General features: G+C 54.3%; 2 protein-coding genes across 2 annotated transcripts in view; one reads left to right on the plus strand and one right to left on the minus strand.

Annotated features, from left to right (window-relative positions):
- Positions 1–718: 718 nt before the first annotated feature.
- ETH_00001465 (uncharacterized protein) lies at positions 719–5,655 on the plus strand (the record flags this gene model as incomplete). The annotated part of the gene is made up of 5 exons (XM_013377227.1): positions 719–778; positions 1,386–1,493; positions 1,731–1,820; positions 2,343–4,549; positions 5,181–5,655. The coding sequence occupies 5 exons, from the start codon at positions 719–721 to the stop codon at positions 5,653–5,655; spliced, it is 2,940 nt and encodes a 979-aa protein (XP_013232681.1).
- A 741-nt stretch (positions 5,656–6,396) lies between these two features.
- ETH_00001470 (uncharacterized protein) overlaps positions 6,397–12,023 on the minus strand; it is a gene marked incomplete at both ends in the record, with an annotated part of 6,923 nt that continues 1,296 nt past the window's right edge. Inside the window, 3 exons of the mRNA XM_013377228.1 lie at positions 6,397–7,223; positions 8,036–8,538; positions 9,139–11,932. Of these exons, the coding sequence (XP_013232682.1) occupies positions 6,397–7,223; positions 8,036–8,538; positions 9,139–11,932 (4,124 nt within the window). The remainder of the gene's footprint in view (positions 7,224–8,035; positions 8,539–9,138; positions 11,933–12,023) is intronic.

Genomic DNA, 12,023 nt, shown 5'->3' on the forward strand with positions numbered 1-12,023 from the left:
TTGTGGCTAGCGGCTGCTTGCTGCAATCACCGCGACTTCAGCAAGGTGCAGCTGCTTCCAGCGATTAGGCCTGTCTGCGCTTTAGCGGAGGCGCTGCAGCCTCCCAAACAGACAGGGTAAATAGGGCAAATGCCCACCGCCGGGAGCAGGGACCTCCCCAGTTGCATCCGCCGTGTGAAGACACGCACAGCAACGGGAGCAGCAGTGGCAGCAGCAAAGAGAATTCGACGCAGCGAGAAGTACAGCAGCTGCAGCAAGGATTGTTGCAGCAGCAACAGAGACAGCACCTACGGCAACCGCAGCGGCAGCTCCAAGATCACGAGAAGCTGCATTGGAAACTTCTGCAAGAACGGCAGTGACAACAGCACAAGCAGAAGCAACAAAAGAAGCAGGATAGTTAGTTGCAGCATAAGACGCAGCTGCCAAAGCATTAGCAGCAGCATCATCGAAGGCCCACGGACAAAAACAACATCGACTGCAGTAGCAGCAGCAGCAACTGCAACAAAAGCAAGACCGCGATCTGCAACAGGAACAACAATAGCGCCTATGCCTTCCTCTCTGCGTATGCGACACTCGCTGCTGTGTCTGCCTCAACTAGTGACTTGTAATTAATTTTCCGCTTTTGCTGCTGCTGCTGCTGCTGCTTTTCCCCAATAGCTGCGACAAAGAAGTGCCTTTACATCTCATTTCCGGGGCCCCCTTTATCTGTTACTTCAGCATGAAGCTCGAGGAAGAAATAGCAGCGAAGCTGAGGCAAGAATGTGGACTGCAGCACCTTGTAAGCCCCTAAGCCACACTTCCCTTTAGGGGCCCCCACGGGGCCCTGGGCGGTTCGCTTTGAGGCCACCCAAGGGCCCCTCAGAGGCTTCTGAAAATCTCATTGATGCCACTTGATGGCCTTGTATGAAGGCGGCTTAGCCTTTTTGGAGGGGCTTTTAAGTTGCTCCTTTGGGGCCCCCAAGGATGACCAAAAGAGGTGCTTTTGATATTGCGTGGGGTCCTTCAAAGGCTCTAAGACCCAAGAGGTCTATTGCGGCCTTTCCGGGGGCCCCTTAGGGGATCTTAGGAGTCCGAGTAGGCCCACATGGTGTCTCAGAGGACACTGTGGGGGCCCCTAGGGGCCCCCCACACTGTCCTGGGGGCCCCTAGAGGACTCAGGGGCCCTAGGGGCCCCCAGGGCCTCCTAACAGGTCCTTCATTATTGACAGGCCTTGTTGGGGGGCCCCGGTAAACCTTGCTGCTGCTTTGGGGGCTGTTCAGGGGTTTTCTGAGGTAGCCTGGAGTTTGGTGGTGGTGGCTATGGTGGTGTTGCTCTTATTGCTGCTAACTGGCGCTGCATCTGGTGCTGTCCATTCCTGTTTTTCCTGCTGCTGCTGCTGCTGCAGGCGGACCGCAGACAGCACCAGCTGCTGGAGCTGGAGGGGCAGTGCGCCCAGCAGCAGCTGCGAGTAGAGCAGCTGACGCGCCAAGTAGAGGAGCTCTCGACTCTCTGTGTAACAAACCCTAAAGATTTAGTCTTAAGCCCCAAACCCTTCGTTGCATTCTAGCAATCTGGATGTTCTTTGACTCCCCAGTTTACACGGAATTGAATGTTTAGGATCAGGAGTTTCGGGCAGTAGTATCTCTGATGCTAGGTGTGTTTCTTTCACCAAGTTTTCCCATAGCAGCAGCTGCTGCTGCTTCTGCTCCATTTGCTGCTGTTGCTGCTGCTCTCGCTGCTGCTGCTGCAGAGGCACCTGGAAATTGACAGAGGCGCTGCGCATCGAACTGCCCAGGAGGCTCAGACCCTTGCAGCAGAGGCCACCTCTCGCCTCCAGGCGGTGAGCTACTTGGTGTTTGCTTTGATTCCTGAGCTTTAACCTATTGCAAGTATTAGCCTCTCAGTCCTAGGTTTTTATCGTGAGTCCTTGGCTTTAAGATATTGCAGGTATGTGCCTGGCGTTCCCATTTGTATATCCTGAGTTCTTAGCTTTAAAATATTGCACATATGTGCCTAGCAGTTCAAGTTGTTCATTTTGAGTCCGCATCTTTAATATATTACAGAGATGTGTCTAGCAGCCTTAGTTGATTATTCTGAATCCTTACTTTTAATATATTGCAGATATGTGCCTTGCAGCCATTCCTAAGCCACAAACTCGGTATTTGAAAGCATTGGCTCTGCTTCCATCTTCCCCTGCACGTTTGAGTGTCTTACGCTTGTAATTGTTTTCATTGTGGTGGTTGAAACTTGAAATTGTTTCAAATTTAGTGCCTAAGGCTTGAAACTGTTTTGTTTTAGTGCCCAGAGCTTGAATGTGTTGTTGAAAATTCGAAGTTTAGGTCTCAGGGTTTTGTTTCTTTAGGTGGAAGATTCTCGTGATGGAGTTAACGCCGAGCTGGACCGCCTGCGCGCAAATGAGTCAATTTGTGTGAAGCAGCTGGAGGCCCTGGAGAAGCAGCAGCAGCAGACAGAAAGAGACTTAGCAGTGGCAGAGGCTGAGAGACAGAGGCAGGCGCAGTACATCATCAAGCTGGATGCAGAGACGGACAGGATAAAGGAAAAGCTAGACACTACAGCTAGCCAGCTAGCCACGGCGGAGACACAGCTAGCTGCGGCTGTGCGGAGGGAGGAGGAGACGCGCAGAGAAGCAGAACGCGCCAAAAATAGGGCTGAAGCAGCAGCAGCAGCAGCAGAGACTAGGCATCAGCAGACGTGTGCGCAGCTGCAGCAGAAGCTAGAGGCGCTCCAGCAGGAAACAGCAGATGCAGCAGCAACACTCATAAGGAAAGAGACGCAAATCGACGAGCTTCTGCTGCAAGTCAGCGGCCTGCAGGGGCAGGTGCAGCAGCAGACAGCGCAGCGGGAGGCCCTGGAGGAAGCAGCAGCAAAGGACAAAGAGCTGCGGCAGCAGCAGCAGGAGCGGCTACTGCAACTGAAGCGCACTGAGGATGCACTTCGCGCTGCCAATGCAGAGGCTGAAGCTCAACTAGTTGCTGAAAGGCATGCCAGAAAAAGAGATTACGATTTGCTGCAACAAATCCTTACTGAAAAGGGAGAGGCGATACAGCAGCGCGACTTGCTGCAGCGCGAAGCAGCAACAGCAAAGGCTGAGCTTCAGCAGCTGCAACAGCACGCGCAGATACTGCAGCAGCGCATAACAGATGGAGAGACACGTGAACAGAAACTGAGAGAGGAAGCAAGGCAACAACAGCAGCAGCAACTAGAGAGGGAGAGCCAAAACTTGAAGCAGCACTTAGATGACCGCAGCAAGGTAGAAGACACACTGAGATTGGCACAGGAAAAGCTTAAAAATGCTACTCACGAGCTCCTCGAGCAGCAGCAGCATGCGCGTCAGCTGCAGCAGCTGCTGGAACAGGAGCAGGAGCAGCATCGGCAAGCACAGGCCAAAGCAGCCCAGCTGCAGCAGCAATTGCAGCAGCAAGAGCTGCAGAAACAGCAAGAGATGCGCCAACAAGAGCTTCAGAAGCAGCAGGAGCTGCAGCAGCAGCAACGCGAGGCAATGCAACAACAGCAACAGCTGCAGCAGCAGCTGCACAAACAGCAGCTGGAGGCACAGCAACAAATTGACAAGGTAGAGCAACAGCTGGCCAGTGAAAAGCAGAAGACCAAAACTGCCGAGGCAGCCTTGACAGCGCTGCAGCACGAAAAGGCAGCAGAGAGCAACGCAGCAGCAGCAGCAGCAGAGGAAGCGCAGCAGCAGCAGAAAGCAGCAGCAGAAGAAGCCAAAGCCATGGGAACAGAAGTACAGCAGCTCAAGGATACGGTCTCTTCTTTGAAGAAACGCCTCACGCAATTACAGGGGGAGAGAGATGCGGCCGACAAGAAGCTGAAGGAAGTGGAAGAGCAGCAGGAGCAACTGCAGCAGCAGAAACAGCAGCTCCAGCAAGAGCTTCAGCAGCAGCAGGAGCAGGCTACAAACGCGAAGGAGGAACTAAAGAAGCATAAAGATGCTGCAAATAAGGACGCGGAAAAGCGTGAGAAGGAGCGCAAGGAATTGCAACAGCAGGTGCAGCAGCTGCAGCAGCAACAGCAGCAGCTGCAGGAGCAAGCCTCACAAGCAACTACCAAGGCAACATCTTCCAGTGAAATTTTGAAGACAGAAGCTGCCGCGAAGGCTGAGCTGCAGCAGCAGCTGAAGCAGCAGACAGCAGAGAAGGAGAACCTGCAAAAAAAGCTAGCTGAGGTGCAGCAGCAGCTCAAGCAACAGCAGCAGCAACTGCAGGAGGCCAAGGAAGCTGCTGCCACAGCCGCAGCAAGCGCAGCAGCAGCAGCAGCAACAGCAGCTGCAGGGAAGCAGCAACAACAGCAAAAGAAAGAGGGGGAGTCCTCAGACAACCAACAGGATGCGGAGGAAGCAGCAGCAGTAGCAGCAGCAATGGCAGCAGAGGACATAAAGGGTCTTAGCCAAATAATAGAAAAAAAGAACGAAAGATTCAGACAAGCAAGGGATAGGCATATGGAGGTGGTGGAGAGATACAACAAACTTGTGCAGAAATACAATACTCTTCTAGATGATCTTGAAAAGTTCATCAGGGACCCTAATGTCAGGTAACAGCAAACAGGCGCTGTTGCTGGTGCCAACACTGTTGCTGCTGCTGCTGCTGCTCCTGCGAATTTTTCGCGCCTGAGTGTCCGTCTCTATGTCGCTATTGTTGGCCTTTTATTTTTTCTCTACTCATCACATTCTTGGTTTCTTTTCATCCGTATTTTCAATGGGCTCCTTCTTTCTTGCTTGTCGATGTATATATACATTTTGTACATATGTATGGCACGTATGTGCATGCAGCGTCAGTACATATGTGCATGTGATTGGGGTATTCACAGAATATAAATAAAGTAAAATAGAGATTCGGCCATACTATACCGACGTGCGTGTCTGCTTTGTATTATATAGATGTGGCGTGCTTACAGATGGACATATTTGTTGCATTTACCTGTCATATTTGCACAAAAAAGATGCATGCGCAGGATATGTGCGCAACAGGTCTATGCAGGCTTTGTGTGTGCATTAAATTCTCATAATAAGTGTAATAGTATGTGAGCTCATATTTGCGTATGTGCACCTGTGCGTGCATCCGCGCATGCATGCGTGTTGCATGCACACCTGAGGAATTTGTAATGTTTGCATTTATTTCCCTCGAGCTTTCCATTTCCCTCAATTCTGTCTATTTTTGTTCAGGTCTCCCACCATAGACCGCGTGTGGACTTCAATATACAAAACAAACAAATCAGAAGGATGGAACGCTGGTTTGCTGCAGGCGGCCTCAGGCACCTTTTCCTGGAGTGTCAAGGGATCTTCTCAAGACAAGACTCCCAAGGAAAGTTCCAAGAAAGATTCCCAAGTGGATTCAAAGGAAAGCCCCCAAGAAACCCCTAAGGGGGACAACAAAGACAAGAGAAAAGAAAAGGCTTCGAAGGAAGACTCCACGGGGACCCTCAAAAGGGCCCTTTCGAAAAGTTCGCGCCCGCCGCCGCGCCGCAGCGGAGCCTTTCCTTCTTCCGAAGACGACAAGGGCAAGAAGTCTGAAGCAGCAGCAGCAGCAGAAGCAGCAGCAGCAGATGCATCGAAGGAGCCAGACACTCCCCGCAGCGGGGCCTCAACTCCCCCAGAAGAACAAACCGGAGGAGGCGGCTGGTTCTCAGGGTGGTTCTAGCCCAAGAGAGGAAAGCTTGAGACATCTTAAGGAAACCTTTGGAAATCTAGGGGCCCCGGGGCCTCGAGGGGCCCCACGGTGTTTCAAAAGTCTCTTGGAGGCCCGGGAAACGGTTCGGGCTGATAGAATATTCTGTTTTGTTCCCTTTGTGAACAGTGAGGCCCGTTTGTTGCAGCTAGCGGGGTAGACACAAAAATCTTGTTTGGGAGAATCCGCAGCCCCCCTTTAACGCAGTTTCTTCTGCTCAGGGCCCATATAGTAATGGAGGCTCCCAAATTAGGAGCCTTCTAAAGTCATTCACGGGGCCTCTTTTCTGATTTGCTGTTCCTGCCGTGCACTCAGGTTACTCTAGCGACCTACACAGCCCTAAATGCGTACTCTGCTTGTAATTTACGTCGCTTTTCGACACACATTTCGAATTCTGAGGAATCGTTTTGGCAAAAAGCAAAAGAATCATCTTTATGCCCTCTTGAACCTTTGAGGCCTCTCTAGGGTTTTCTGAAGTGCCATTTAGGGGCCCTCTTAGAGGTTGCTGCTCCTTTGTGCTTTTAATGCCAGTAGTTCAGAACTTATTGCCACCTGCTGATCTATGGAAATTCAGAATTCAAGTTTGCTGCTGCTGCAGCTCTGCCTTGCTTGCTTGCTGCGGCAGTCGTTGGTGTCTCAGTGGCAGAAGTCCTCAAGAAAGGGGAAGCAACAAGGGCCGCAGCAGCAGCAGCTCTGAAGGCCCAAACGAGGGCTTTAAGACGCTAAAAGGTGCTGCAGTAGGGGTAAAAAAAAGCCGGAGGGAGGTGGGGGTTTCTTCAAAGGGGCCCCCAGGACAACAGCTTTCAAACGTTGCCTTGGCTGGGGACCTGGGGGGCCCCCTCTACACTTTTGCGGCCTCAAACAAACCGAAATTTCCGAGGGTCCCGAAGCTGGTGGCTGCTTCTGCTTCTGCGCTTGCTGCTGTTTGTGGCGACGCTGCTGCTGCTGCTCCTGCTGCTCCTGCTCCTGCTGCTGCTGCTCCTCGGCTGGCAGGGGCAAGAGATTCCAGGACACCAGGCGTTTGGGGCCCTCAGGAGTTACGACTAATCTTCTGGGGAGCAAAAGCGGCGCTGCCGCTTCTTCAGTCTCTGTTACTGTCTGCAGCTGGCAGTGGCGTGTCTCCCCGTCTCCAGGGCTGCTGCTGCTGCTGCTGCTACTGCTGTCTGCTGGGAACCACCAGCAGCAACTATAGGGCTTACTTCTATCTTCGTCTTCGTCCCTGCTGCTATTATTGCTGCTGCTGCTGCTCCCTTCGGCGTGCCTTATGCCTTCGGCATCTGCTGCTCGCACTGCAGCAGCTGCTGCTGGTGCTGCGGGAGGCGGGGGTGACGCAGCAGCAAAAGTGAACTCGCTGCCTGCAGGAGATACTTCTCTTGCTGCAGCGGCACGAGGACTTTCCCTCGAGAGCCTCCGTAGACAGCCTGGAGAGTTAATAAGAGCTCCATATCTTGTGAATTCTATGTCTTGTTCGGTTTCTTGAGGTCCACCTTGCAGAGCAATCTTCCCTAGAGCTGCTGCAGCTGCTTCTGTTCTCTCCATTGCTGCATGCAGAACACAGAAAAAAACCTTATGGAGTAATTGCGCGCAGCAGCAGCGGCAACAGCAACGAGCAGCAATGTGAGCAGCAGCGAAAAACAGAAACACTAGCTGCAACACCAGCAGCAGCAAAAGCGACAGCAAACCGAGCAGCAGCAGCAGCAGCAGCAGCAGCAGCACTACACGAGCACAAAGCTGTGGTAGAATTTTTCGCAGCTCTTACTGCTCCAACCTTCGCTAGTGTTGATGACCGTTAAAAGGAAATTTTAATCAAAGAAATTGCATGAGCCAAGGAGGGTCAGGTCAAAACAGGAAGAAACAGGAACTCCAGACTTTTGTATTCGTCAAATGACCAAAAGAAACAGGGGCTCTGTCCTTCGTAAGGACAGAGAGAGATAGAAAGGGCAAGCTACAGCAGCAGCGGCAGCAGCAGCAGCAGCACCAATTAAGGCAGTAAGAGTAAGCAAGATAAAAAAGACCAACGAAGACAGGCAAGACGAAATAAAGGGGAGGAAAGAAGAAGAAAACGTCTTAAATAAACAAAGAAAGAGGCAACGATAAACCGAGAAAAAGACAGAAGACAGAAGGACTTGGGGAAAACAAAAAACACAGAAAGAAACGAAGGAACACAGGAGCGAAGACCGAATGAAACACCACAAAATGAATTTAACAGGGATACACGAAAGAAAACATAATCGCTGCACTTAGAAACAAAGGTAGATGAGAAGAAAACAATAAAAAGGGTAAAAATAATTATCTAATTGACAAAAAAAGCGAAGGCTCAACTGTATTTGCTTCTAAACTTATGCCCCCTTACAATTTGCCAAAATCTCTTCTTCTGCACTTAAGGGAGATGAAGCATAAAGAGGATAAGCCAAATAGTTCAAGGACAACAGCTCTGCTGCTGCGGCTGCTTCTTCTGCTTCTGCTGCTGCTGCTGCTGTTGCAGCTGCTGTATCAGTGGCTGCGACAGCAGCAGCACCTGCTGCATGCACCGTCGTGAGAACAGCTGCAGCTTCTTGCTTGGCAGCAGCAGCAGCTTCCGCTGCTGTTGCTACAGATAAAGCTGCTGGCGAATCTCCCGTGCTGCAGCTGCCAACTGAAGTGCTGTCCCATCCTATTTTGCCAACTTCACTAGGCTGCTGCTGCGCCGACTCCCAGGCTGGGGAAATCCCCATCTGCTTCTGGTGCTGCTCCTGTTCTCCCTGCTGCTGCAGAACACCAGAAGCTGCCGCAGCAGCACTTGCAGCGTGAGCCGCCTCAGCCTTTCCTGCTGCTGCGAGCCACCTCTTCTCTGAGCTCACAACTGGGCTGGTGTCTCTGTACAGCAGCAGTAACAGCAGCAGCAGCACCAGCGACAGCAGCAGCAGCAAATAATGTTGAGCCCCTGCTGTCTTTACAAATGAAAGCAGCAGCAGCAGCAGCAGCAAAGTTGATTTGTAATCCACTTGTGAGTGCTTCTTCGCTTCAAGAAGCCTAAGAAAGGCCTCGCTTCCGTGGAGTGTTGATACTAAGTGCTGTGATATTAATTCTCTTTTGCGTCTCTCTTCCTTTTTTCTTTTAAAATTTCATTTTGAATTGTGTATGTCTTGTGTAACTTTTTCTCTTTTTTTGCTCTTTCAGAAATTCGTTCATCTCTGGCTGCTAGTCCCTCTGGTGTGTGTCTGCGCTGTTGCTGCGTTTGTGTTTATTTCACTTTTACAGATTTGTTCGTTTTTGTTTTCTTTTTTCTACAACTGTTTGTACACCTCAACTAGCTGTGCCCTACTTCTCTGCTTTTGCTGCTGCAAAGCCAGGGGCATTTTTGTGGGGTTTTAAACCCTACAAAGAGGCAGCCAGTGACTGAAGGGTTTACAAAAGTACCATTTGAGGGCCTTAAAAGAATTTAATTGAGTCTAATTTAAAGCAATTGTGAAGCACCTGCTTTCGGGAGAAGTCGGCTGTACAAAGGTAGCTGCCTGTCCCAGGGCTTCTGTGTCTGCTGCTTCCCGTAGTCTGGTCGGCGCTGCTGCCGCTTCGGTAGCTGCTGCTGCTGCTGCTGCTGTTTCTGGTTCTGGCGTGGTGCTGCTGTTGTGGGGCTGCAGAGCAGCAGCGGTGGCCCAGAGGCGCTCCCTTTGGAGCCGCTGAGCCCTAGCCGCAGCTGCAGCAGCAGCATCAGCAGCAGCAGCAGCAGCAGCAGGAGAACATCGCGGCCCGTCAGCTGAGAAAGGTCGCACTCTAGATAAAACACTCATGCGAGTTCCCTCGAAGCGACCCCCCTGAGCTCCGGCTGTGGGCTGATGGCCGCCCTGCAGCTTTAGCTGCTGCTGCTGCAGGCGTTGTTGCTGCAGCTGTTGTTGCTGCTGCTGCTGTTGCAGCTGCTGCTGAAGTGTCTCAAACGCGTTTGTGATAATCAGAGACTCTTGCAAAGGAGGGGGAGGGCTTCTCCGACTCCCTCGCTGCCTAGGGGGCCCCCTACCTACTTTTTGCTTCTGCATCCGAAGGGGAAAATGGCATTTTGGGTCCTCTGTTTCACTAGTCCCTTTCGCTGCTTCTGTTTCCTCTTCTTTGGGCCTTAGAGTGGCCCCGCTTTCCGCAGCACTGCTGGAGCTGTCCTGCTGCAGCAGCTGTTCTTGCTGCTCTCGTTGCTGTTGCTGCTGTTGCTGCTGGTTCAGCTGTTGTAGCTGTTGCTGCTGCTGCTGTTGCCGCTGCTGCTGCTGCTGCTGCTGTTGCTGTTGCTGCTGCTGTTGCTGCTGTTGCTGCTGCTGCTGCCGCAGTGCAGCAGCAGCAGCAGCAACCACGAAGCTGCTGGAGCGCTGTTCCAGCCGCTTGTAAAGGAGACTCCGCTGACGCTCGAGGCCCCTGCTAACCTCTCCCGGGACAGCAACCGCAATGCTGCAGCACGCGCTGCTGCTGCTGCTGCTGCTGTTGCTGCATGCGTTGCTGCTGCTGTTGCTGCAGCTGAATGCTGTGGTGGAGGCCAACGATGCAGGAGGGGCCCACCCAAGAGTCTCCTTGCAGCAAGCAGTAAGGGGCCCCGATAGCTGGAGCTGCCCCTGCAGCTGGGGGGCCCTCCATAAAGAAGAGGGGGGCCCCCACGGAATTCGATCAGGGTACCACTTAGGGGCCCCCCTTTCCTCGAGATGCGCAGCAGGTGCCAGCTGCTGCCAATGCTGCTTTATGTACTGCTGCTGCTGCTGCTGCTGGATCCTGTGTTGTACACTGCTGGCTCGGAGCCTGCTGCGCATCATCTGCTGCTGCTGCTGCATATGCTGTTGCTGCAGCAGCAGCCGCTGCTGCTCCTGCTGCAGCCTCTGTCTGAAATAGGTTATGCTGCTGCTGTCTTGAGGGGACAGCTGCGCCTGGCTGCGGGTCCTTCGAAGCCCTTCGCGGGGGCCCCCCTCGGGGGCCCCCAGCCTTCCGGGGGTACCCCATCCAGGAGGGCCCCCCAGAGCAGATTCCACAGGAGAAGAGGCTCTAATTGTCTCTTTAAGGGCCCCAAATTGCTTTTCATGGAGCTGCTGAATTGGGGTCTTGTTGCCTTCGAGATCTGTTACGTCTACAATTTGAGGAGCCCTGGAGTCTGCCAGCAGGGGACCCTCCAAAGGAGCTTCTTCCGGGGCCTCTGCAGGGTCAGGGGGGTCCCCCACCTGGGGGCCCGAAGGGTACAGATGAGCAGCAACTGTCTCTTGGGGGCCCCCAGAACCGCTGGGCAGAGGACTCCGGGGCCCCCTGTCTTCCCGCTGTACTCTGGGGGCCCTGAAGGCCCCCGTCCAGCACAGCAGCTGCTGTCGAAAGCTCAGTCTGCGCGTGCCAGTGCCCTCAGAGTCAGGCAGAGGGGCCCCCAACCCTGCTGAAGGGCTTTTGGGGGGCCCCCGGGCCCCCAGCCGCTGCTGCGCCTCCAGAAGTGCAGCAGCAAATGCTTCCCGGCCCTGCAGCCTCGCCCCACAGGGTTTGGGGCGCCTAGAGCCTGGAGGCTCCCCATCGCAAGTCACCCTGGGGCCCCCGCTGGGGCTTGAAGACCCTTCCTGTGCCCAACAGGGGCCCCTGAGGGCCCCCTCTTGAAGGCCCCTGGGGGCCCCGTCCTCTGCGCTTTCAGGGGCCCCACAGGGTCCTTGCTCCTCTTCGGCAAATAGGCGCTGCGCCCTCAGACACCCGGGGCCCTCCTGAGCTCCGGAGGGGCCCTCAAAGCTGCTGTGGGGAATGTCTGGCTCAAGGGGCCCCGGGGGCCCCCTTGAGTCTGGCTCCTGGGGCCCCGGGGGCCCCTGAAGAGGGCCCAAGGGAGAGAGGATCTCTTGAGAAGCCCGGGGCAGGACCTTGGCCTGCAGCCTGGCCTCAGAGATGGGGGGCCCCCCTACGGGCTCAGCGCGGGGGGCCCCCCTATAAGGCTCCCTCCTTCCTGCTGCCATCAAAGCAGAAGCTGAGGTCAGGGGCCCCCGGCAGCGAGCCTGGAGGCGGTAAAGAGAGAGAAGGGGCCCCCCCACTTGCTGCTGCTTCGGGGGCCTTACCCCTGCAGTCCGCAGGCGCTGCAGCGTCGCCCTCAGCTCCTGGAGCAGGCCGCTGCAACGGGGAGGCCCGGGGGGCCCCCAGAGGTCAGGGGGCCCCCAGAGGTCAGGGTGCCCTCGGGGGCCCCTGGGGGCCACGGGGGCCCTCGGGGGCTCCCAGGCTGCTGAGGAAGCAGGCGAAGGCGAAAATGAAACTGGAGAGGGTACTGTGCTGTTGGGGGCTGAGGAATCTGAGAATTGAGAAGAGACAGCCTTTACAGAGCCTCTGCTGCTGCTGCTGGAGCGGCCGCTGCTGCACTTGTCGCTGGGGCTGCTGCTGCT

Source organism: Eimeria tenella, genomic scaffold (assembly GCF_000499545.2).
Source record: "Eimeria tenella Houghton genomic scaffold, Eth_scaff48, whole genome shotgun sequence".
NCBI classification, from domain to species: Eukaryota; Apicomplexa; class Conoidasida; order Eucoccidiorida; family Eimeriidae; genus Eimeria; species Eimeria tenella.